Source organism: Heptranchias perlo, chromosome 33, assembly GCF_035084215.1.
Source record: "Heptranchias perlo isolate sHepPer1 chromosome 33, sHepPer1.hap1, whole genome shotgun sequence".
In the NCBI taxonomy this organism is placed as follows: domain Eukaryota; kingdom Metazoa; phylum Chordata; class Chondrichthyes; order Hexanchiformes; family Hexanchidae; genus Heptranchias; species Heptranchias perlo.
In genome coordinates this window covers 30688724-30710214 of record NC_090357.1, presented here as the reverse complement: position 1 = coordinate 30710214, position 21491 = coordinate 30688724, and the positions used below count along the sequence as shown (strand labels likewise).

At 50.5% G+C, this 21491-nt stretch overlaps 1 protein-coding gene across 1 annotated transcript in view; it reads right to left on the bottom strand.

Annotated features, from left to right (window-relative positions):
• Nucleotides 1-17030, bottom strand: part of barx2 (BARX homeobox 2) — a 33537-nt gene extending 16507 nt beyond the window's left edge. Inside the window, exon 1 of the mRNA XM_067970782.1 lies at nucleotides 16784-17030. Within this exon, the coding sequence (XP_067826883.1) occupies nucleotides 16784-16940 (157 nt within the window). The 5' untranslated portion in view covers nucleotides 16941-17030. The remainder of the gene's footprint in view (nucleotides 1-16783) is intronic.
• Between the last annotated feature and the right edge of the window lie 4461 nt (nucleotides 17031-21491).

Sequence of the window (21491 nt, the reverse complement as noted above, 5' to 3'; positions counted from 1 at the left end):
CCACAAAACTGACCACGCCCCCCAATCGAAATAACGAGGACAGTGAGTTTCCGCCGATTGCAGCCGTTCGAAGAGAGTCTTAAAATTAAGTTCGTTTTCTTAGGCGCACTGGCACATTTTAAAATATTAAAAATATTTAATTTACTAAGAAACTGACTGATACATCAATCAAACTACTAAATGGTTCAGTAGTTTTTTAAGTCATTTTCAGTGATTTAAAATGAGGGTACTCACAGATGGAGATCTGAACACTGATTAAAACTGCTTGTTGTTTGTGATAAACCCATTTTCAGCTGCATTAATAAAACTGCACCAGTTAACTCTTAAATACATCAATTAATATTTTTTAATGCAAAGAAAAAAAATAAACAATCACATTCTATTACGCTGACTGATTGTGCTGGTTCAGGAAAGATTTTACCTTTGTGATTATGCAAATTCATTTTAGTGGAAACCTGACCTGTAACCTGAACCATTGCAGTTTCAAACACAGTTTACACCCAATTTGCCGATTGTGCCCAAAACTCTAGCCCAAAATTTTGATGCACATTTTTGGAATACTCGTGTACAGAGTCACTCATCACTCTCACTTCTGGGAGTGCTGGTGTGTGGTTGGGAATCTCTGAATATCTCTGCTCCCAGACCACAAAGTGGGTAAAGACATCGCCCAATGTTGTATTGGGCAAGCACAGACCGGGAAGGTCGCTGGTTCGATCCCCAGTCGGTGCTGAGTTAATTATTCTCTGCCAAGTGGTAATTGGAGTGTTATAATCAGCCTAAGAGTTTGTGGGTTAGAGATGGGAAAAATCAGCCAGAGTTTCTGTGCAGTGACCCCTGCTGGAAATCAGGTAAAATATTAGCAAGTAAAATCAAAGAAAACCCAAAGATGTTTTATAAATACATTAAGAGCAAGAGGATAACTAAGGAAAGAGTAGGGCCTATTAGAGACCAAAAAGGTAAACTATGTGTGGAGGCGGAAGATGTGGGTATGATTCTTAATGAATACTTTGCATCTGTCTTCACAAAGGAGAGGGATGATGCAGGGATTGAAGTTAAGGAGGAGGAGCGTGAAATATTGGATGGGATAAACATAGTGAGAGAGGAAGTATTAAGGGGATTAGCATCTTTGAAAGTGGATAAATCACCAGGGCCGGATGAAATGTATCCCAGGCTGTTAAAAGAAGCCAGGGAGGAAATAGCGGAGGCTTTAACAATCATTTTCTACGTTGTACCGTTGTTTAAAAAGAGAGCGAAGGATAGACCAAGTAATTACAGGCCAGTCAGCCTAACCTCGGTGGTGGGCAAATTATTGGAATCGATTCTGAGGGACAGGATAAACCGTCACTTAGAAAGGCACAGACTAATCAAGGACAGTCAGCACGGATTTGTTAAGGGGAGGTCGTGTCTGACTAACTCGATTGAATTTTTCGAGGAGGTGACAAGGAGGGTCGATGAGGGTAGTGCAATTGATGTAGTCTACATGGATTTTAGCAAGGCTTTTGACAAGGTCCCACATGGCAGATTGGTCAAAAAAGAAAAGGCCCATGGGATCCAAGGGAATGTGGCAAATTGGATCTAAAATTGGCTCAGTGGCAGGAAGCAAAGGGAAATGGTCAACGGGTGTTTTTGCGACTGGAAGGCTGTTTCCAGTGGGGTGCCTCCGGGCTCAGTACGAGGTCCCTTGCTTTTTGTGGTATACATTAACGATTTGGACTTAAACATAGGGGGTATGATTAAGAAATTTGCAGATGACACAAAGATAGGCCATGTGGTTGATAGTGAGGAGGAAAGCTGTAGACTGCAGGAAGATATCAATGGACTGGTCAGATGGGCAGAAAAGTGGCAAATGGAGTTCAATCCGGAGAAGTGTGAGGTAATGTATTTGGGGAGAGCAAACAAGGCAAGGGAATACGCAATAAATGGGAGGATACTGAGAGGTATAGAGGAAGTGAGGGACCTTGGAGTGCATATCCACAGATCCCTGAAAGTAGCAGGACAGGTAGATAAGGTGGTTAAGAAGGCATATGGAATGCTTTCCTTTATTAGCTGAGGCATAGAATATAAAAGCAGAGAGGTTATGCTGGAACTGTATAAAACACTAGTTAGGCCACAGCTTGAGTACTGCGCACAGTTCTGGTCACCACATTACAGGAAAGATGTGATTGCACTAGAGAGGATACAGAGGAGATTTACGAGGATGTTGCCAGGACTGGAGAATTTTAGCTATGATGACAGATCGGATAGGCTGGGATTGTTTTCCTTGGAACAGAGGAGGCTGAGGGGTGATTTGATTGAGGTGTATAAAATTATGAGGGGCCTAGATAGAGTGGATAGGAAGGACCCATTTCCTTTAGCGGAGGGGTCAATAACCAGGGGGAATAGGTTTAAAGTGATTGGTAGAAGGTAGAAGGAAATGAGGAAAAGTTTTTTCACCCAGAGGGAGGTGGGGGTCTGGAACTCACTGCCTGAGAGGGTGGGAGAGGCAGAAACCCTCAACTCATTTAAAAAAAAATACCTGGATGTGCACCTGAAGAGCCGTGACCTGCAGGGCTACGGACCAAGTGCTGGAAAGTGGGATTAGGCTGGGTGGCTCGTTTCTCAGCCGGCGCGGACACGATGGGCCGAATGGCCTCCTTCTGTGCCGTAAATTTTCTATGTTTCTATCATTCTATGAAAGTTCAGGCTCGACTGTGATGGCCCTATGGTTAAACAGCCTGCTTACACACAGCGGCTGAAAATGCGTGCTGCTCCCGCCAGCCTCCCGCTGGAGTTACAGCCAGAGAGCGGCAGAATCCCCCCAGATATTCAGCCTCCTCTGAGTTTACACATCAGCACCGGCTGCTGGAGCCAGTGCTGGGAGAACACACCCAGCAGAAGCCTGGTTAGTCTGCCCGCAATCTCCAGGCAGCAGTGATGGCCACCAGCACAGTCAGTGTCCGTGCTGCCGGCAGGAAGCCTTGCCCGACGTGTAGACTAAAGGTGCAGCTCCTCCAAGTGGCCGGGTGAGTAAAGGTGCCAAGTGCTGCTGTACTGAGCCACACGGAGCAGAGGGACCCCACGCTCTGTCCTCGGTCAGCGCCAGCTTAGACAATCTCAGCTGGATGTGAGTCTCAGCACTCCTCGGATTAGAGAAAGGGTAAAAATGAGTCTTGGTGTCGGCCCCAATCACTGCCTGGTGCCTCCTGCTGGAAAGTGGGAGGGGACAGGATCGGGATCAGCTGCGATGCCCTCCACAGTCAAATATCGTGCTGACACTCATTTTCACACACATGAGGAGGTAGCAGAGGATGAAACCTGTTCCCCAGTGAGAGGCAGGAGAGGAGGAAGAAAAACAACAACCAGCCACAACCCCAATGAAAAAGGATATAAGAAGGGTAAAGAGAGAGTATGAGAAAAGATTAGTGGATAACATAAATCCTTTATAGACATATAAAAAGTAAACAGGTAGTTAAAGGAATGGTGAGACTGAATAGGGACAAAAAAGGAAATCTTTTTGTGGAGGCAGAGGGCATGACTGAGGTACTGAATGAGGACTTTGCATTGGTCTTCATAAAAGAGGAGGATGAAGTTAATGTCGCAGTAGAGGAGGGGGGAGTAGAGATATTGGATAGGATCAAAATAGATAGAGAGGAGGTGCTAAATAGATTGGCATCACTCAAAGTTAATAAGTCCCCTGGTCCAGATGGGATGTATCCCAGGTTGCTGAGGGAAGCAAGGCTGGAGATAGCAGAAGCTCTGTCCACAATCTTTCAATCCTCCTTCAATATGGGAGTGGTGCCAGAGGACTGGAGGATTGCAAATGTTACATCCCTATTCAAAAAAGGAGAGAGGGATAAATCTGGTAACTACAGGCCAATCAGTCTAATACCAGTGGTGGGGAAACTGCTGGAGACCATTGTCAAGGATAAAATTAATGCTCACTTGGAGAAATATAGGGACAGCCAGCACGGGTTTGTTAAAGGCAAATCATGTCTGACTAACCTGATTGAGTTCTTTGATGAGGTAACAGAGGGTTGATGAGGGTAGTGCAGTAGATGTTGTATATATGGACTTCCAAAAGGCATTTGATAAAGTGCCACATAACAGACTTATTCAAAAAATAGAAGCACATGGGATTAAAGTGACGGTGGTAACTTGGGTACGTAATTGGCTGAGGGATAGGAGGCAGAGAGTAGTGGTGAAGGGATGTTTTTCTGACTGGACGTACACCGTGAGGCCCCCCAGGGGTCGGTAATAGGACCATTGCTTTTCTTGTTATATATAAATGATCTCGACTTGGGTATAGAATCATAGAATCATAGAAAGGTTACAGCACGGAAGGAGGCCATTCGGCCCATCGAGTCCGTTCGGCTCTATGCAAGAGCAATCCAGCTAGTCCCACTCCCCCGCCCTATCCCTGTAGCCCTGCAAATTTTTTCCTTTCAAGTACTTATCCAGTTCCCTTTTGAAGGCCATGATTGAATCTGTCTCCACCACCCCCTCGGGCAGTGCATTCCAGATCCTAACCACTCGCAAAAAAAGGTTTTTCCTCATGTCACCTTTGGTTCTTTTGCCAATCACCTTCAATCTATGTCCTCTGGTTCTTGACCCTTGTATCAGTTTCTCTCTATCTACTCTGTCTAGACCGTTCATGATATTGAATACCTCGATCAAATCTCCTCTCATCCTTCTCTGTTCCAAGGAGAACAACCCCAGCTTCTCCAGTCTATCAACGTAACTAAAGTCCCTCATCCCTGAAATTATTCTAGTAAATCTCTTCTGCACCCTCTCGAAGGCCTTCACATCTTTCCTAAAGTGCGGTGCCCAGAACTGGACACAATATTCCAGTTGTGTCTGAACCAATGTTTTATAAAGGTTCATCATGACTTCCTTGCTTTGGACTCTATGCCTCAATTTATAAAGCCCAGGATCCTATATGCTTTCTTGACCGCTTTCTCGACCTGTCCTGCTACCTTCAACAATTTCTGTACATATACCCCCAGATCTCTCTGTTCCTGTACCCCCTTCTAAGAGGCACCCTTTAGTTTACATTGCCTCTCCTCGTTTTTCCTACCAAAATGTATCACTCCACACTTTTCTGAGTTAAATTTCATCTGCCATGTGTCCGCCCATTCCACCAGCCTGTCTATGTCCTCCTGAAGTCTATCACTATTCTCCCCACTGTCATCTGAAAATTTGGAAATTGTGCCCTGTACACCCAAGTCCAAGTCATTAATATATATCAAGAAAAGCAGTGATCCTAGTATCGACCCCTGGGGAACACCACTGTACACCTTCCTCCAGTCCGAAAAACAACCGTTCACCACTACTCTCTGTTTCCTGTCACTTAGCCAATTTCGTATCCATGCTGCCACTGCCCCTTTTATTCCATGGGCTTCAACTTTGATGACAAGTCTATTGTGCGGCATTTTATCAAACACCTTTTGAAAGTCCATATAACCACATCGACCCTCTCTGTTACCTCATCAAAAAACTCCATCAAGTTAGTTTTACCTTTAACAAATCCGTGCTGGCTTTCCTTAATTAATCCGCACTTGTCCAAGTAACTGTTCATTCTGTCCCGGATTATTGTTTCTAAAAGTTTCCCCATTACCAAGGTTAAACTGACTGGCCTGTGGTTGCTGGGTTTATCCTTACACCCTTTTCTGAACAAGGGTGTAACATTTGCAATTCTCCAGTCCTCTGGCACCACCCCCGTATCTACGGATGTTTGGAAGATTATGGCCAGTACCTCCGCAATTTCCACCCTTACTTCCCTCAGCAACCTAGGAAGTATCCCATCCAGACCGGGTGACTTATCTACTTTAAGTACAGCCAGCCTTTCTAGTACCTCCTCTTTATCAATTTTTAGCCCATCCAGTATCTCATCTACCTCCTCTTTTACTGTGTCCTTGGCAGCATCTTCTTCCTTGGTAAAGGCAGATGCAAAGTACTAATTTAGTACCTCGGCCATGCCCTCTGCCTCCAAGAGTAGATCTCCTTTTTGGTCCCTAATCAGCCCCACTTCTCCTCTTACTACCTGTTTACTGTTTACATGCCTATAGAAGACTTTTGGATTCCCTTTTATGTTGGCCGCCAGTCTATTCTCATACTCTCACTTTGACCCTCTTCTTTCCTTTTTCACTTCCTCTCTGTACTTTCTATATTCAGCCTGGTTCTCACTTGTATTATCAACCTGACATCTGTCATACGTCCCCTTTTTCTGCTTCATTTTACTGTCTATCTCTTTTGTCATCCAGGGAGCTCTGGCTTTGGTTGCCCTACCTTTCCCCCTCGTGGGAATGTGCCTAGACTGTACCCGAACCATCTCCTCTTTAAAGGCCACCCACTGTTCAATTACAGTTCTGCCTGCCAATCTTTGATTCCAATTTACTCGGGCCAGATCCGTTCTCAACCCATTGAAATTGGCCCCCCTCCAATTGAGTATTTTTACTTTAGAGTGGTCCATGTCCTTTTCCATAGCTATTCTAAACCTTATCATACTATGATCGCTGCTCCCTAAATGCTCCCCCACTGACACTTACTCCATTTGGCCCCCCTCACCCCCTAGAACCAGATCCAGCAATGCCTCCTTCTTCGTTGGGCCGGAAACGTACTGATCAAGAAAGTTATCCTGAACAAATTTCAAAAATTCCTCCCCCTCTTTGCCCCTTAAACTATTACCATCCCACTCTATATTAGGATAGTTGAAGTCCCCCATTATCACTACTCTATGGTTCTTGCACCTCTCTGTAATTTCCCTGCAAATTTGCTCCTCTATATCCTTCCCACTAGTTGGTGGCCTATAGAATACACCCAGTAGTCATAGAGTCATAGAGTTATACAGCACGGATAGAGGCCCTTCGGCCCATCGTGTCCGCACCGGCCATCAAGCCTTGTCTACTCTAATCCCATATTCCAGCATTTGGTCCGTAGCCTTGTATGCTATGGCATTTCAAGTGCTCATCCAAATGCTTCTTGAATGTTGTGAGGGTTCCTGCCTCCACAACCCTTTCAGGCAGTGAGTTCCAGACTCCAACCACCCTCTGGATGAAAAAGTTCTTTCTCAAATCCCCTCTAAACCTCCTGCCTTTTACCTTGAATCTATGTCCCCTTGTTATAGAACCCTCAACGAAGGGAAAAAGCTCCTTAGTATCCATTCTATCTGTGCCCCTCATAATTTTGTACACCTCAATCATGTCCCCCCTCAGCCTCCTCTGCTCCAAGGAAAACAAACCCAATCTTCCCAGTCTCTCTTCATAGCTGAAGCGCTCCAGCCCTGGTAACATCCTGGTGAATCTCCTCTGCACCCTCTCCAAAGCGATCACATCCTCCCTGTAGTGTGGCGACCAGAACTGCACACGGTACTCCAGCTGTGGCCTAACCAGTGTTTTATACAGCTCCATCATAACCTCCTTGCTCTTATATTCTATGCCTCGGCTAATAAAGGCAAGTATCCCATATGCCTTCTTTACCACCTTATCTACCTGTTCCGCCGCCTTCAGGGATCTGTGAACTTGCACACCAAGATCCCTCTGACCCTCTGTCTTGCCTAGGGTCCTCCCATTCATTGTGTATTCCCTTGCCTTGTTAGTCCCTCCAAAGTGCATCACCTCGCACTTTTCCGGGTTAAATTCCATTTGCCACTGTTCCGCCCATCTGACCAACCCATCTATATCGTCCTGCAGACTGAGGCTATCCTCCTCGCTATTTACCACCCTACCAATTTTTGTATCATCAGCGAACTTACTGATCATACCTTTTACATTCATATCCAAGTCATTAATGTAGACCACAAACAGCAAAGGACCCAGCACCGATCCCTGTGGTACCCCACTGGCCACAGGCTTCCAGTCACAAAAACAACCTTCGACCATCACCCTCTGCCTTCTGCCACTAAGCCAGTTTTGTATCCAAAGTGCCAAGGCACCCTGGATTCCATGGGCTCGTACCTTCTTGACCAGTCTCCTGTGGGGGACTTTATCGAAGGCCTTACTGAAATCCATGTATACCACATCCACTGCGTTACCCTCATCCACACGCCTAGTCACCCCCTCAAAAAATTCAATCAAATTAGTCAGACATGATCTTCCCTTGACAAAGCCATGTTGACTATCCCTGATTAATCCTTGCTTCTCCAAGTGGAGACTAATTTTGTCCTTCAGAATTTTTTCCAATAATTTTCCTACCACTGATGTTAGGCTCACTGGCCTGTAGTTCCCCGGTTTTTCCCTACTCCCCTTCTTGAATAATGGTATTACATTAGCGGTTCTCCAGTCCTCTGGCACATCCCCTGTGGCCAGAGAGGTTCTGAATATATGTGTTAGAGCCCCCGCAATCTCCTCCTTTGCCTCACACAGTAGCCTGGGATACATTTCGTCTGGGCCTGGGGATTTATCCATTTTTAGGCCTGCTAAAACCGCCAATACCTCCTCCCGCTCGATGTTAATATGTTCGAGTATATCACAGTCCCCCGGCCGTATTTCTATGTATTGGCATCTCTATTGTTCCTTAACTCCAATCAAATAGATTCTGTCCTTGACCCCTCCAGGACATCGTCTCTCTCCAGCACTGCAATATTCTCCTTAATCAATACTGCCACCCCCCCAACCCCCACTCCTTTCTTTTCTTCCCTTTCTTGAACGGAACATAGGGAGTACAATTTCGAAGTTTGCGGATGATACAAAAATTGGCAACATAGTGAATATTGAGGAGGATAGTAGCAGACTTCAGGAGGACATCGACAGACTGGGGAAATAGGCAGACACATGGCGAATGCAATTTAATGCAGATAAGGAATTGGATAAATATTTGAAGAGAAAAAATTTGCAGGGCTGCATGGAGAGCGGGGGAATGAGACTAACAGGATTGCTCTTACAAAGAACCAGCACAGGTTCGATGGGCTGAATGGCCTCCTTCTGTGCTGTAACGATTCTATGATTCTAATAGTGAAGTGATGCACTTTGGGAGGAACAACACGGAGAGGCAGTATAATCTAAATGGTGCTATTTTGAGGGGGTGCAAGAGCAGAGGGACCTGTGGGTGCATATTCACAAATCTTTCCTCCAACTAAATATTGGGAAAACCGAAGCCATTGTCTTTGGTCCCCGCCACAAACTCCGTTCCCGAGCCACCGACTCCATCCCTCTCCCTGGCCACTGTCTGAGGCTGAACTAGAACATTCGCAACCTGGGCGTCCCATTTAACCCTGAGCCATATCCGCTCCATCACCAAGACCGCCTACTTCCACCTACATAACATCGCCCGTCTCCGCCCCGCCTCGGCTCATCTGCTGCTGAAACCCTCACCCATGCCTTTATTACCTCCAGACTATTTGGGGGTGGGGGGGGGATACAAGAGCAGAGGGACCTGTGGATGCATAGTCACAAATCTGTGAAGGTGACTGGGCAAGTTGATAAGACGGTTAAGAAAGTGTATGGGATACTTGGCTTTGTAAATAGGGGCACTGAATATAAAAACAAGGAAGTCATGCTAAACCTTTACAAATCACTGGTTAGGCCTCAGTATTGTCTGGGCACCGCACTTTAGGAAGGATGTGAAGGCCTTGGAGAGGGTGCAGAGGAGGTTTACCAGGATGGTACCAGGGATGAGGGACTTCAGTTATGTGGAGAGATTGGAGAAGCTGGGGTTGTTCTCCTTGGAGCAGAGAAGGTTAAGGGGAGACCTGATTGAGATGTTCAAAATCATGAGGAGTTTTAATAGAGCAAATAAGGAGAAACTGTTTCCTGTGGCCAGTGGGTCAGTAACCAGAGGACACAGATTTAAAATAATTGGCAAAAGAACTAGATGGGAAATGAGGAGAATTTTTTTCACACACAGAGGGTTGTTAATATCTGGAACACACTCCCTGAAAGGGTGTTGGAAGCAGATTCCATTGGAACTTTCAAAAGGCAATTGGACATGAACTTGAAGAGGATTAATTTGCAGGGGAGAGGGGAAAAAGCTGGGATGTGGGACTAAATTGGAGAGCTCTTTCAAAGAGCCAGCACAGGCACGACGGGCCGAATGGCCCCTTGCGCTGTCAGATCCCATTCTATATCGGGTCTTTAACGTAGTAAAACGTCCCAAGGCGCAGAGAGAAAACCTGAAAAGGATGAAATGGCTGCAGCAGACCCCCGATTTCAGACACTGACCCCCCCCCAGGGGCATGGTGCGGGCCGGTTTGGCGGGTGCTTGATACTAATCAGAATCTCGCATCACAGACAGGGGCCTGAAAGTTCACAGCAACACAAGAATGTCTGAAAGACGGACGGGATTCCCATGGCCGGAGGAGAGAAACAAGTTGAACGGAATCCATGGGAAAGCAATTCCTTTTTAACAGAATAAAATCTCAAGCACTGGGGACTCGAGCAGCCTCTGTGCACAACACCCCTCAGCGGGTACCCGGAGGGCAGGGTGTCAGTCTCTGCAAGGGTCGGCTGGCTGCGATTACAAAACATCTGGTGGTGAGTTCCAGGAAAGGAAACTGCAATCGAAATTGACGCCGATGTTCCTGTTTATTTGAGATCGTTACACGACTGGGCTCAGAGTTGGTTCACAACAGGACCGTGTCAGCACCTCTGAGACACGGTCACAGAACGAGGGAGAAACTGGCCAGCAGAAGGGATTACTAAAAAACGGGGAACTTTTTTGTTTGGTGTGTGTTTGAGTCTCTGAGCCAAATAGGGAGGACCCCACACAGGGAGATTTTCCGTTTGCCCCCCCTCCCCCTCTCTCCATACAGACACCCCCCCACTCACCCAAATGCAAAGAGTTTGGGCGCAGGTTAGCAGGAGCTGAGATTTGGGGGGCCCACTCCCCTCACCTCCCCCTCCTCCCAGAATGTGGAGGGAGTTTAATCAGCATGGAGAACCCGTGAGCTCCCCACAGCTCATGCAGGCAGGAGCACCCTACCCATTGGGGAGTTGGCCTGTAAATCACAGCTCCGCACTAACCACACAACCATCGAGAAACTGGCCAGCAAAAAGGATTAGTGATGCAACGCTCAGAAAATTGCCGAGTCCCCACCACATGCTCTGCGGCCATGCACACCTCCGCTCGGCACCTAGAGGCAGCTGCTGCTCCCGTCTGAAGACCTGCCAACTAATCAGCACAGAAGCCAAGCGAAGGCAGGACGTGCTGGAGATGCACAAAAGAAAAGGCAAGGTTCAGAGCAAGGAGCCGGAGGGGCTGACTGCAGAGCAGTGAAACGCGGGGCTGCAAACCGTGGTACCAGGACTGATGTTACCCGCGGCATCACCGCCTGTTCCCGGCACCATAGTCTGCACTGTCTGAGAGCCACGTCTGCATCATGGGTATTTGGAAGAAGCCACCTCCCCAAATAATAGACAATCACAACCCTACATCAATAGCTAAAAAGTCCCCGACCCCACCATCTTCTGAAATTAACACAATTTTACCAGCGGGTGTGGGCATTGCAAGGACGGACCGAGGGTGACTCTGGGCGTGGCTGGCATTGTATCTCCACAAACATCTCTGGGGACCAGAGTCAACTCTTCTGTTCACGGTCCTATTTTTAGAATGAGTTTCTCTTGGATCATCAGGGTTTCTGTTGGAGTAGGGCCAGCAACATTCCGGCACGGTTACATTTAGAAACGCACAACTCCTTATTATGGCCAAAGTACTGACACCGATTGGCCTCAGTGCCCCTGGGATTGGAAATTCAGGCCAGGGTTCCCAGTCCTGATGACCATCCAGTGAGTTTGCTAGAGTGTATGTGTGTGTATGTGAGTGTGTGTATGAGTGTGTGAGTATATGTGTGTATGTGAGTGTGTGTATGAGTGTGTGAGTATATGTGTGTATGTGAGTGTGTGCATGAGTGTGTGTATGAGTGTGTGTATGAGTGTGTGAGTATATGTGTGTATGTGAGTGTGTGTATGAGTGTGTGTATGAGTGTGTGAGTATATGTGTGTATGTGAGTGTGTGCATGAGTGTGTGTGTATGAGTGTGTGTATGTGAGTGTGTGTATGAGTGTGTGAGTATATGTGTGTATGTGAGTGTGTGTATGTGGGTGTGTGTATGAGTGTGTGTGTATATGTGTGTATGTGAGTGTGTGTATGTGAGTGTGTGTATGAGTGTGTGAGTATATGTGTGTATGTGAGTGTGTGTATGAGTGTGTGTGTATATGTGTGTATGTGGGTGTGTGTATGAGTGTGTGAGTATATGTGTGTATGTGAGTGTGTGTATGAGTGTGTGTATGAGTGTGTGAGTATATGTGTGTATGTGAGTGTGTGCATGAGTGTGTGTGTATGAGTGTGTGTATGTGAGTGTGTGTATGAGTGTGTGAGTATATGTGTGTATGTGAGTGTGTATGTGAGTGTGTGTATGAGTGTGTGTGTATATGTGTGTATGTGAGTGTGTGTATATGTGTGTATGTGAGTGTGTGTATGTGAGTGTGTGTATGAGTGTGTGTGTATATGTGTGTATGTGAGTGTGTGTATGAGTGTGTGTGTATATGTGTGTATGTGGGTGTGTGTATGAGTGTGTGAGTATATGTGTGTATGTGAGTGTGTGTATGAGTGTGTGAGTATATGTGTGTATGTGAGTGTGTGTATACTTTAGGTAATGACAGAATCAGGCTGGTTTGTGGTGCCCCCCATGATAAATGAACTACCCACCCCCCACTCCGTGTTTAACACTGGGACCCCGCCCACCTCTATGGAAGAGTCTAATTCTTCCCCCCCCCCCTCGAAGGACGTCCAGTGACTGCAGAGCCCAGCGTGCCCAGCTCCTGCTCCCTCAACACGTCCAATGCTCGACAATAGTGCCCACATTTGGGAATATTGTTGCCCACAGACAGGAGTGGACAGGAGCTGCCTCACACAGAGGGGAAGTACCCAGTGTAGCATGTATACAAGAACATCGGGTACAGCGGGCTGGATACATCACCCAGACCAGCCTCAGGGCCAGATGTGACCCAACCACTGGGAACTGGACTCAGAGTCTATAAACTCCGTCTGCCCCCCTCCTGTGTCACTGTATAAATGGAAATCCCCCTTTCTCTCTCTCTCCTGCCTGGGTGAACCTCACCCCTCAGTCAGGTCTGGAGTAAAGTGGGAGGTGGTAAAATATGGGGGCAAAATATATCAACCCCCCCCCCCCGAATCTACAGCAAGCATTCAATCAGAGCCCCACTCAATGACACGGAAAGCCCCAAATATCTCCCTGAGAATCACACACAGTCACACGGGCCGAGTTAAACAACAGGGGGAGGAGCGGGTGGGCGGGGCCTCTGGGCGGTGGGCGGGGCCTCTGGCCAGGGCGGGGTCTGTGGTGGGTGGGCGGGGCCTCTGGGTGGTGGGTGGGCGGGGTCTCTGGGTCTCGGGCTCCCCATTTTGTTCAGCCGTTGTTTAATCTCCTGTGCTCGATATGGGGCAGATTACGGGGGGGGGGGGGGGGTGGATCCTGATCCCAGATCCCCGGGGTGGTGGATCCTGATCCCAGATCCCGTGGCCTGTCTGGGCTTCACCAGCTGCCGAACTCACCATTCCTCATGTGTGACCTTCGGTAGTGAGTACGGGCGAGCTATTCGACATGGATGGCATCGCGGCCAAGCCTGATTCTGTTCTCACCCAACATTCACACACACGCGTGTACACACACATTCACACACACGCGTGTACACACACATTCACACACACGCGTGTACACACACATTCACACACACGCGTGTACACACACATTCACACACACGCGTGTACACACACATTCACACACACGCGTGTACACACACATTCACACACACGCGTGTACACACACATTCACACACACGCGTGTACACACACATTCACACACACGCGTGTACACACACATTCACACACACACGTGTACACGGTGATCGGGAGTGGGAGTTCTGGTTGGTTATTTTGCTCTCGCAGCCCCAGTTGCAGCGACTGTCCAAGGTACAGCCCGCGGTCTGAGGCTCAGTCCCTCCCGGTTCATACAGTTCACGACTGAGCCGGGCAGTGGTTTTACCACCGACCCATCGGCACAATAAACATTCCAGTCTTACATATTTGTCCAGCACAAGTGTGAGATTTAAAATCACTCGAACTCGCGGGCTACAATCACATTGTAAATCTGTACCGAGGGGGCAGGGGTTTGAGGAATTGTTTGTGGGACCCCCCTCCCCCCCGTAGTTGAGGAATGTTTGTCCCCCCGCCCTCCACCGGGGATGAGGATGTCGGCAAAGGACCGGGCTTTCCTTTGATGCCTTCCACGGTTGAATAGTCTGTTAACTCATTTTTTTTGGCTCACACATAAACAATGGCCACTTGGGTGAGGAACCGAAACTTTATCTGACAACAGACAGAGCCCGTGAAATCCCACCCCAGGGAGAGCCAGTGTCTGTGGAACCTGTACCCCAGGGAGAGCCAGTGTCTGTGGAACCTGTACCCCAGGGAGAGCCAGTGTCTGTGGAACCTGTACCCCAGCGAGAGCCAGTGTCTGTGGAACCTGTACCCCAGGGAGAGCCAGTGTCTGTGGAACCTGTACCCCAGCGAGAGCCAGTGTCTGTGGAACCTGTACCCCAGGGAGAGCCAGTGTCTGTGGAACCTGTACCCCAGCGAGAGCCAGTGTCTGTGGAACCTGTACCCCAGGGAGAGCCAGTGTCTGTGGAACCTGTACCCCAGCGAGAGCCAGTGTCTGTGGAACTGTACCCCAGGGAGAGCCAGTGTCTGTGGAACCTGTACCCCAGCGAGAGCCAGTGTCTGTGGAACCTGTACCCCAGGGAGAGTCAGTGTCTGTGGAACCTGTACCCCAGGGAGAGTCAGTGTCTGTGGAACCTGTACCCCAGCGAGAGCCAGTGTCTGTGGTACTGTACCCCAGGGAGAGTCAGTGTCTGTGGAACCTGTACCCCAGGGAGAGTCAGTGTCTGTGGAACCTGTACCCCAGCGAGAGCCAGTGTCTGTGGTACTGTACCCCAGGGAGAGTCAGTGTCTGTGGAACCTGTACCCCAGGGAGAGTCAGTGTCTGTGGAACCTGTACCCCAGCGAGAGACAGTGTCTGTGGAACCTGTACCCCAGGGAGAGCCAGTGTCTGTGGAACTGTACCCCAGGGAGAGCCAGTGTCTGTGGAACCTGTACCCCAGCGAGAGCCAGTGTCTGTGGAACCTGTACCCCAGTGAGAGTCAGTGTCTGTGGAACCTGTACCCCAGGGAGAGTCAGTGTCTGTGGAACCTGTACCCCAGCGAGAGTCAGTGTCTGTGGAACTGTACCCCAGGGAGAGACAGTGTCTGTGGAACCTGTACCCCAGCGAGAGTCAGTGTCTGTGGAACTGTACCCCAGGGAGAGACAGTGTCTGTGGAACTGTACCCCAGGGAGAGTCAGTGTCTGTGGAACCTGTACCCCAGCGAGAGCAAGTGTCTGTGGAACCTGTACCCCAGGGAGAGTCAGTGTCTGTGGTACTGTACCCCAGCGAGAGCCAGCGTCTGTGGAACCTGTACCCCAGCGAGAGCCAGTGCCTGTGGTACTGTACCCCAGCGAGAGTCAGTGTCTGTGGTACTGTAACCCAGCGAGAGTCAGTGTCTGTGGAACCCATACCCCAGTGAGAGCCAGTGTCTGTGGTACTGTACCCCAGCGAGAGCCAGTGTCTGTGGTACTGTACCCCAGCGAGACCCAGTGTCTGTGGAACCTGTACCCCAGTGAGAGTCAGTGTCTGTGGTACTGTACCACAGTGAGAGTTAGCACCCACGCTCGATATTCCACTCATTGAGAGCCTGGCACTGGGTACAGCCCCACTGCTCACTGGCGCCAGGCACTGGGTACAGTCACACTGCTCACTGGCACTGGGCACAGTCACACTGCTCACTGGTGCTGAACACAACTGCACTGTTCACTGGCACTGGGTAGTCACACTGCTTACTGGCATTGCATGCAGTCACACTGCTCACTGGCACTGGGTACAGCCACACTGCTCACTGGCACTGGGTACAGCCACACTGCTCGATGGCACTGGGTACAGTCACACTGCTCAATGGCACTGGGTACAATCACACTGCTCAATGGCACTGGGCACAGCCACACTGTTCACTGGCACTGGGTACAGCCACACTGCTCAATGGCACTGGGTACAGCCACACTGCTCAATGGCACTGGGTACAGTCACACTGTTCACTGGCACTGGGTACAGCCACACTGCTCACTGGCACTGGGTACAGCCACACTGCTCAATGGCACTGGGTACAGCCACACTGCTGAATGGCACTGGGTACAGTCGCACTGCTGAATGGCACTGGGCACAGCCACACTGTTCACTGGCACTGGGTACAGCCACACTGCTGAATGGCACTGGGTACAGCCACACTGCTGAATGGCACTGGGTACAGCCACACTGCTGAATGGCACTGGGTACAGTCGCACTGCTGAATGGCACTGGGTACAGTCACACTGTTCACTGGCACTGGGTACTATTAGTTTGTTGACATTTTGAGGGGACAGTGAGATTATTCACGAGACAAATATCAAAAAAACGTTTGGTTTTAGCCTGGAACCGATGGGATCTCCATGGAGACGGATCTCTGAACGGGACGGGCAAGTCGCCTATTAACTATTCACTGCAGTGAGAAAGTTAAACTTTCTGCATTGATAAGTCCATTGAGAAACGTTAATATTTCAACAAAATCCACAGTTCCGGGGGGTGGGGTGGGCATTCCCCGAGAGAGGAGCGCTGTCCCGTTCCGAGATGGGACACAGGAGCGGGGAGAGGGGGACTGGGACAGGGGAGCTGGACAGCAACACACACCGCGACAGAGCGAAGCCTCAACAGTCAGATAAAGAGCTCGTACCGGTGCAGGAGTGCAGCGCCTGCGGGCGGAGGATGAAGCCGGGTCGGGAGCCCAGGGCCAGTTCCAGGTACCCGCGGGTCTCCTTGGCCAGAATCTCATCGATCATGAAGGTCTTGTAGCGCCGACTCCCCGGCTTGTGCTGCCCGGGACACTGCATGGTGAGCCGCTCCGGGAGAGGAACTTCTCCAAGTGCGAGCGGCCAGAGTGCGCTGGGCTCGGGCTCCGGCTCCGGCTCTCAGTCGGGGAGCTCCGCCCGCAGCCGCTTATAAAGCGGCCGATAAGAATCTTCACAACTCATCAAGAGACAGGCGGCCTGTCAATCAACCAGTTCCCGCAGCCTCGGGCCAGACAGGGGTGGGCACAGCCAGACAGGGGGTGGGCACAGCCAGACAGGGAGTAGGCACAACCAGACAGGGGGTGGGCACAGCCAGACAGGGGGTGGGCACAGCCAGACAACGGGTGGGCACAGCCAGACAGGGGGTGGGCACAGCCAGACAGGGAGTAGGCACAACCAGACAGGGGTGGGCACAGCCAGACAGGGAGTAGGCACAACCAGACAGGGGTGGGCATAGCCAGACAGAGGGTGGCCACAACCAGACAGAGGGTGGCCACAACCAGACAGAGGGTGGACACAGCCAGACAGAGGGTGGGCACAGCCAGACAGGGGGTAGGCACATGGGCACAGCCAGACAGCTCAGCCCGAGGGGGGTGGGCTCAGCCAGAGACAGGAGGGACCCAGACTGGAGGGCAAATTGGGGGGGGGGGTGCCATGAGTGGCTCTGCTCCCCCCCCCCTTCCTGGAAGACCCACAAGGGACCCAGACAGGGCCCCAGACCAAGGCAGGGGGCCCAGCAACACACCTGAATGGACCAGACCCAGACATGGGACCAGACATGGGGCTTAGATCCAGATAGCACCCCAAACAGAGGCCCAGGAATCCAGCCCTAGGCTGGGCATTCAGACCTGATAGAGGATCTGCGCCACAATATGGGACTCAGACAAAAGGCCTGACCGCAAATCAGGGAGCCAGACACGCCCCAGGGATTTGAATCCAGACAAGAGACATGAAACAGGACAGGCATTCAGGCCCAGAATTCTCAGACCCAAACTGAAGACCTAGTACTAGCTGAGTGCCCAGACCAAGACAGGGTCCCAGCTCCAGTTCATACCCCCGAGCCTACAGAAACAGTCCCGACTCAACCTCCAGACCCAGATCCACCTCCACCCCTAGTTCCAGTCCCAGCCCTAGCCCCCAGACCCAGAGCCCAGTCATAGTCTCAACTCCGGACCCATACCCCATACCTCAGACCCCAAACCCACATCCCGATCAGATCTTAGTCCCATATCCTGATCCAAACTTCAGTCCAAGATTCTGGCCCCAGACCCAGTCCCAAACCCCAGACTCCAGCTCCAGTCCCAAACCCCAAACCCCAGACCCCAGTCCCAAACCCCAGACCCCAGCCCCAGACCTCAGACCCCAGACCCCAGTCCCAAACCCTAAACCCCAGTCCAAGACCCAGGACCCAGACCCCAGACCCCAGTCCCAGACCCCAGCCCCAGTCCCAAACACTAAATCCCAGTCCCAGACCCCAGTCCCAAACCCCAGACTCGAGACCCAGACCCCAGACCCCAGTCCCAGACCCCAGTCCCAGACCTCAGACCCCAAACCTCAGACCTGAGACGTCAATCCCAGATCCAGTCCCCAGTCCCAGACCCCAGTCCCAAATCCCAAACCCCAGACCCCAGATGCCAGTCCCAGATCCAGACCGCAGTCTCACATCCAGATCCAGACACAGATCCAGACTCCAGTCCCAGACCCGTCCCAGATCCCAGACCCGTCCCAGATCCCAGTCCCCAGTTCCCAGGCCCAGGTCTAGGCCAGCTCCTCCTCGGTGCTTCCCCAGTGAGAGGGTTAACCAAGGTGACTGGCTGGTGCCTGTCAATGCCTTTGGGATTGAGGTGACCCTGTAGTCTCTTTCACTGGGTCAAATGTTTGCACCAGGACCAATGTTGTGGTTCCTGGCTGCTCCTGCCCATTTTCTGGCACGTAGTGAATCATTACAGCAGGCGGATGGGTGGGAGATATGTAGCCTACCTGAGAGGCAGTGGCCTCCTCTGCACCCACTCCTGCCATGCCTCTGTGTGGGAGCAGACCTGAGGGCGGCACTGAGGGTGGTGACCCTGCTTCAAGGTTCTGTCCATCCAATCCCCGAGAGTATTGAAGCTGCTCGGAGCTAATTGTAGATTGGAGGTTTCTACAACAACAGTCGGGGCATCTATGGGAGATCTGAGTCAGATTTATCTGCCCTCACTCCCGACAGTGTACTGCACCTATGCAGGCTCAGGAACGCTGGGATTTACTTGAGTCAGGGGCACCCTGGCACAGGCCTAGTGCTGATGGAAGGGGCAGGAAGAAGAGGTGCAACTTGAAGGTCCTGATTGAACTTTAAAATTCATGGTGAGGGGGAATCAAAAAATTGGATACAGTCCTCACCACCAGTCCTTCAGCCCGCTGACTGGAGCCTACAGACCCTGCCGTCAAGGGCTTTAAAATGCTAAGAGGTACAGATGATGTAGATGTAATCTGGACATCTGACATGGACTTTGAGCAAAGAACTGGAGCTCACAGGGTTACAAACTAACAAGGTTCAAGTGGTGCTAGATTGTAGAAAAAATAAATGTTCTTTATAATGTACTGGATAAGTGAAGCTGACACCCAGCAAGAGGAAATAACGCTGATTAACCCCTTCAACTGGGTCCTGGATAAATGTCTGGTTTGGAAAGGGATGGAGACGATAGGGATGATTATAGAGTGAGATGGTCAAGTTGTCCACAGAACCTCAGTGGTCCTCTGCTGGTGGCTGCGGGAGGAAGGCAGCAGGTCAGCGCTGACGATGTCAAAGTAGGCAGGAGTGATGGGATGACATTATAGGTCACATTTCTTGTTGTTGTCGCCATAGCAACGCTTTATTGCAATGTACAGCATGCTCAGCGCCAGCAGGTGCACCTTTCAATTTGAGCCCTCCCCGAAGGAGATCAATTCACTTCTTTTCTGCAAAAAACGGGTGCTGGCAGTTGAATATTGTGGGGGGCACATCGGCCCTCCCATTGAAACCCAACCCAGCCTGTAAATGGGAGAGAAGCCCAACCACGAGGCTGCTTAAATATGCCGATTCAATATTCAGCTGGCACCTTCCTGCTCCCATTCCCTTCAGCCATGTCTTTTCAAGCCAGTGCTGGCACAGCACCTGAAGCTGATGAGATAGTCAGTGCTCACATACATCTCACAGGGAATTCAGCACTAAGGTGATTGGAGCTCCTTCCATGATGTACTGGAGAATGTGAATCATCCAGTGAGGAGCTGCACCTTACAGAGTGAGCAGGTCCAAGGACCAATCCCCAGTCTGTGCTACATTAGACCCTGTCAGTGGGGCAGACAACTGGATCCGTGGCTTTTGCAGAGGGAAAAATCAGCCAGGATTCCTGCTCCTAATCACTATCACGTGCATCCTGCTAGGAAAGACACCTGTGGATTTGCGATGAGAGAGGGCCAGGCTTGACTGTGATCCCTGCCAACACTCTCCGTCTAGGTTCAGACATGGCCACCTGGGTGTGGCAGCAAACACTCTGCGTGTTTATCCCAGCACGGAGTTAGCGCATTCGGGGCATGAGGAGAGGAAACTGGGAGTGACACACTTAGGACTGACTGGCGAGGGGAATGGCCCATCATTTTGAATTGTGGGTTCAAGTCCCACTCCAGAGATCTGAGCATATAAACTGGGCTGACGTTCCAGTGCATTACTGAGGGAGTGCTGCACTGTTGGAGGTGCCGTCTTTTGGATGAGACGTCAAACCGAGGCCCCGTCGGCCTGAGGTCCTGAGGTCGTGAAAGGCGCTATAGAAATGCAAGTCTTTCTTTCTTTTATCACTCACTGAAAAACACTGCTGGCCTTTGTTTTCCTGCTGATGGGTTCAGTGTCTGAAGCCCAATGGTTGGTGTTCTGAAATCGCAGTGCTGTGTTTCTCCAGGTATGGGTGTGATTACGGCAGTTTGCCAGATTCCCCGGGAGGGAGGCTTCCTGATCAGTGCGAGAGACCCTTCAGGCACCTGTTGTTTTCCCGAATGATGAAGTTCTCTGTGTACAGGAACCTGGTCAGCTTGTCCTCCCACAGTTCCTCTGATTTATTTATTACGTAGAATCATAGAAATTTACGGCACAGAAGGAGGCCATTTGGCCTATTGTGCCGACTGACATCACCTCGACACTTAGGGCAAAGCACTGGCTTGGCACCGACAGACAGATAATCACTGGCACTGAGCACCGACAGACAGATCACCACCGGCACTGAGCACGGACAGACAGATCACCACCGGCACTGAGCACCGACAGCAAAAATGAAAAGTCTGTCCCATTTTCCAGCCTTCTGCTGTCCCCCTCTCCCAGTCTCTACCCTGCTCTCTGCCCTGCTCCCCCTCTCCCAGTCTCTACCCTGCTCTCTGCCCTGCTCCCCCTCTCCCAGTCTCTACCCTGCTCTCTGCCCTGCTCCCCCTCTCCCAGTCTCTACCCTGCTCTCTGCCCTGCTCCTCCTCTCCCAGTCTCTACCCTGCTCTCTGCCCTGCTCCTCCTCTCCCAGTCTCTACCCTGCTCTCTGCCCTGCTCCTCCTCTCCCAGTCTCTACCCTGCTCTCTGCCCTGCTCCTCCTCTCC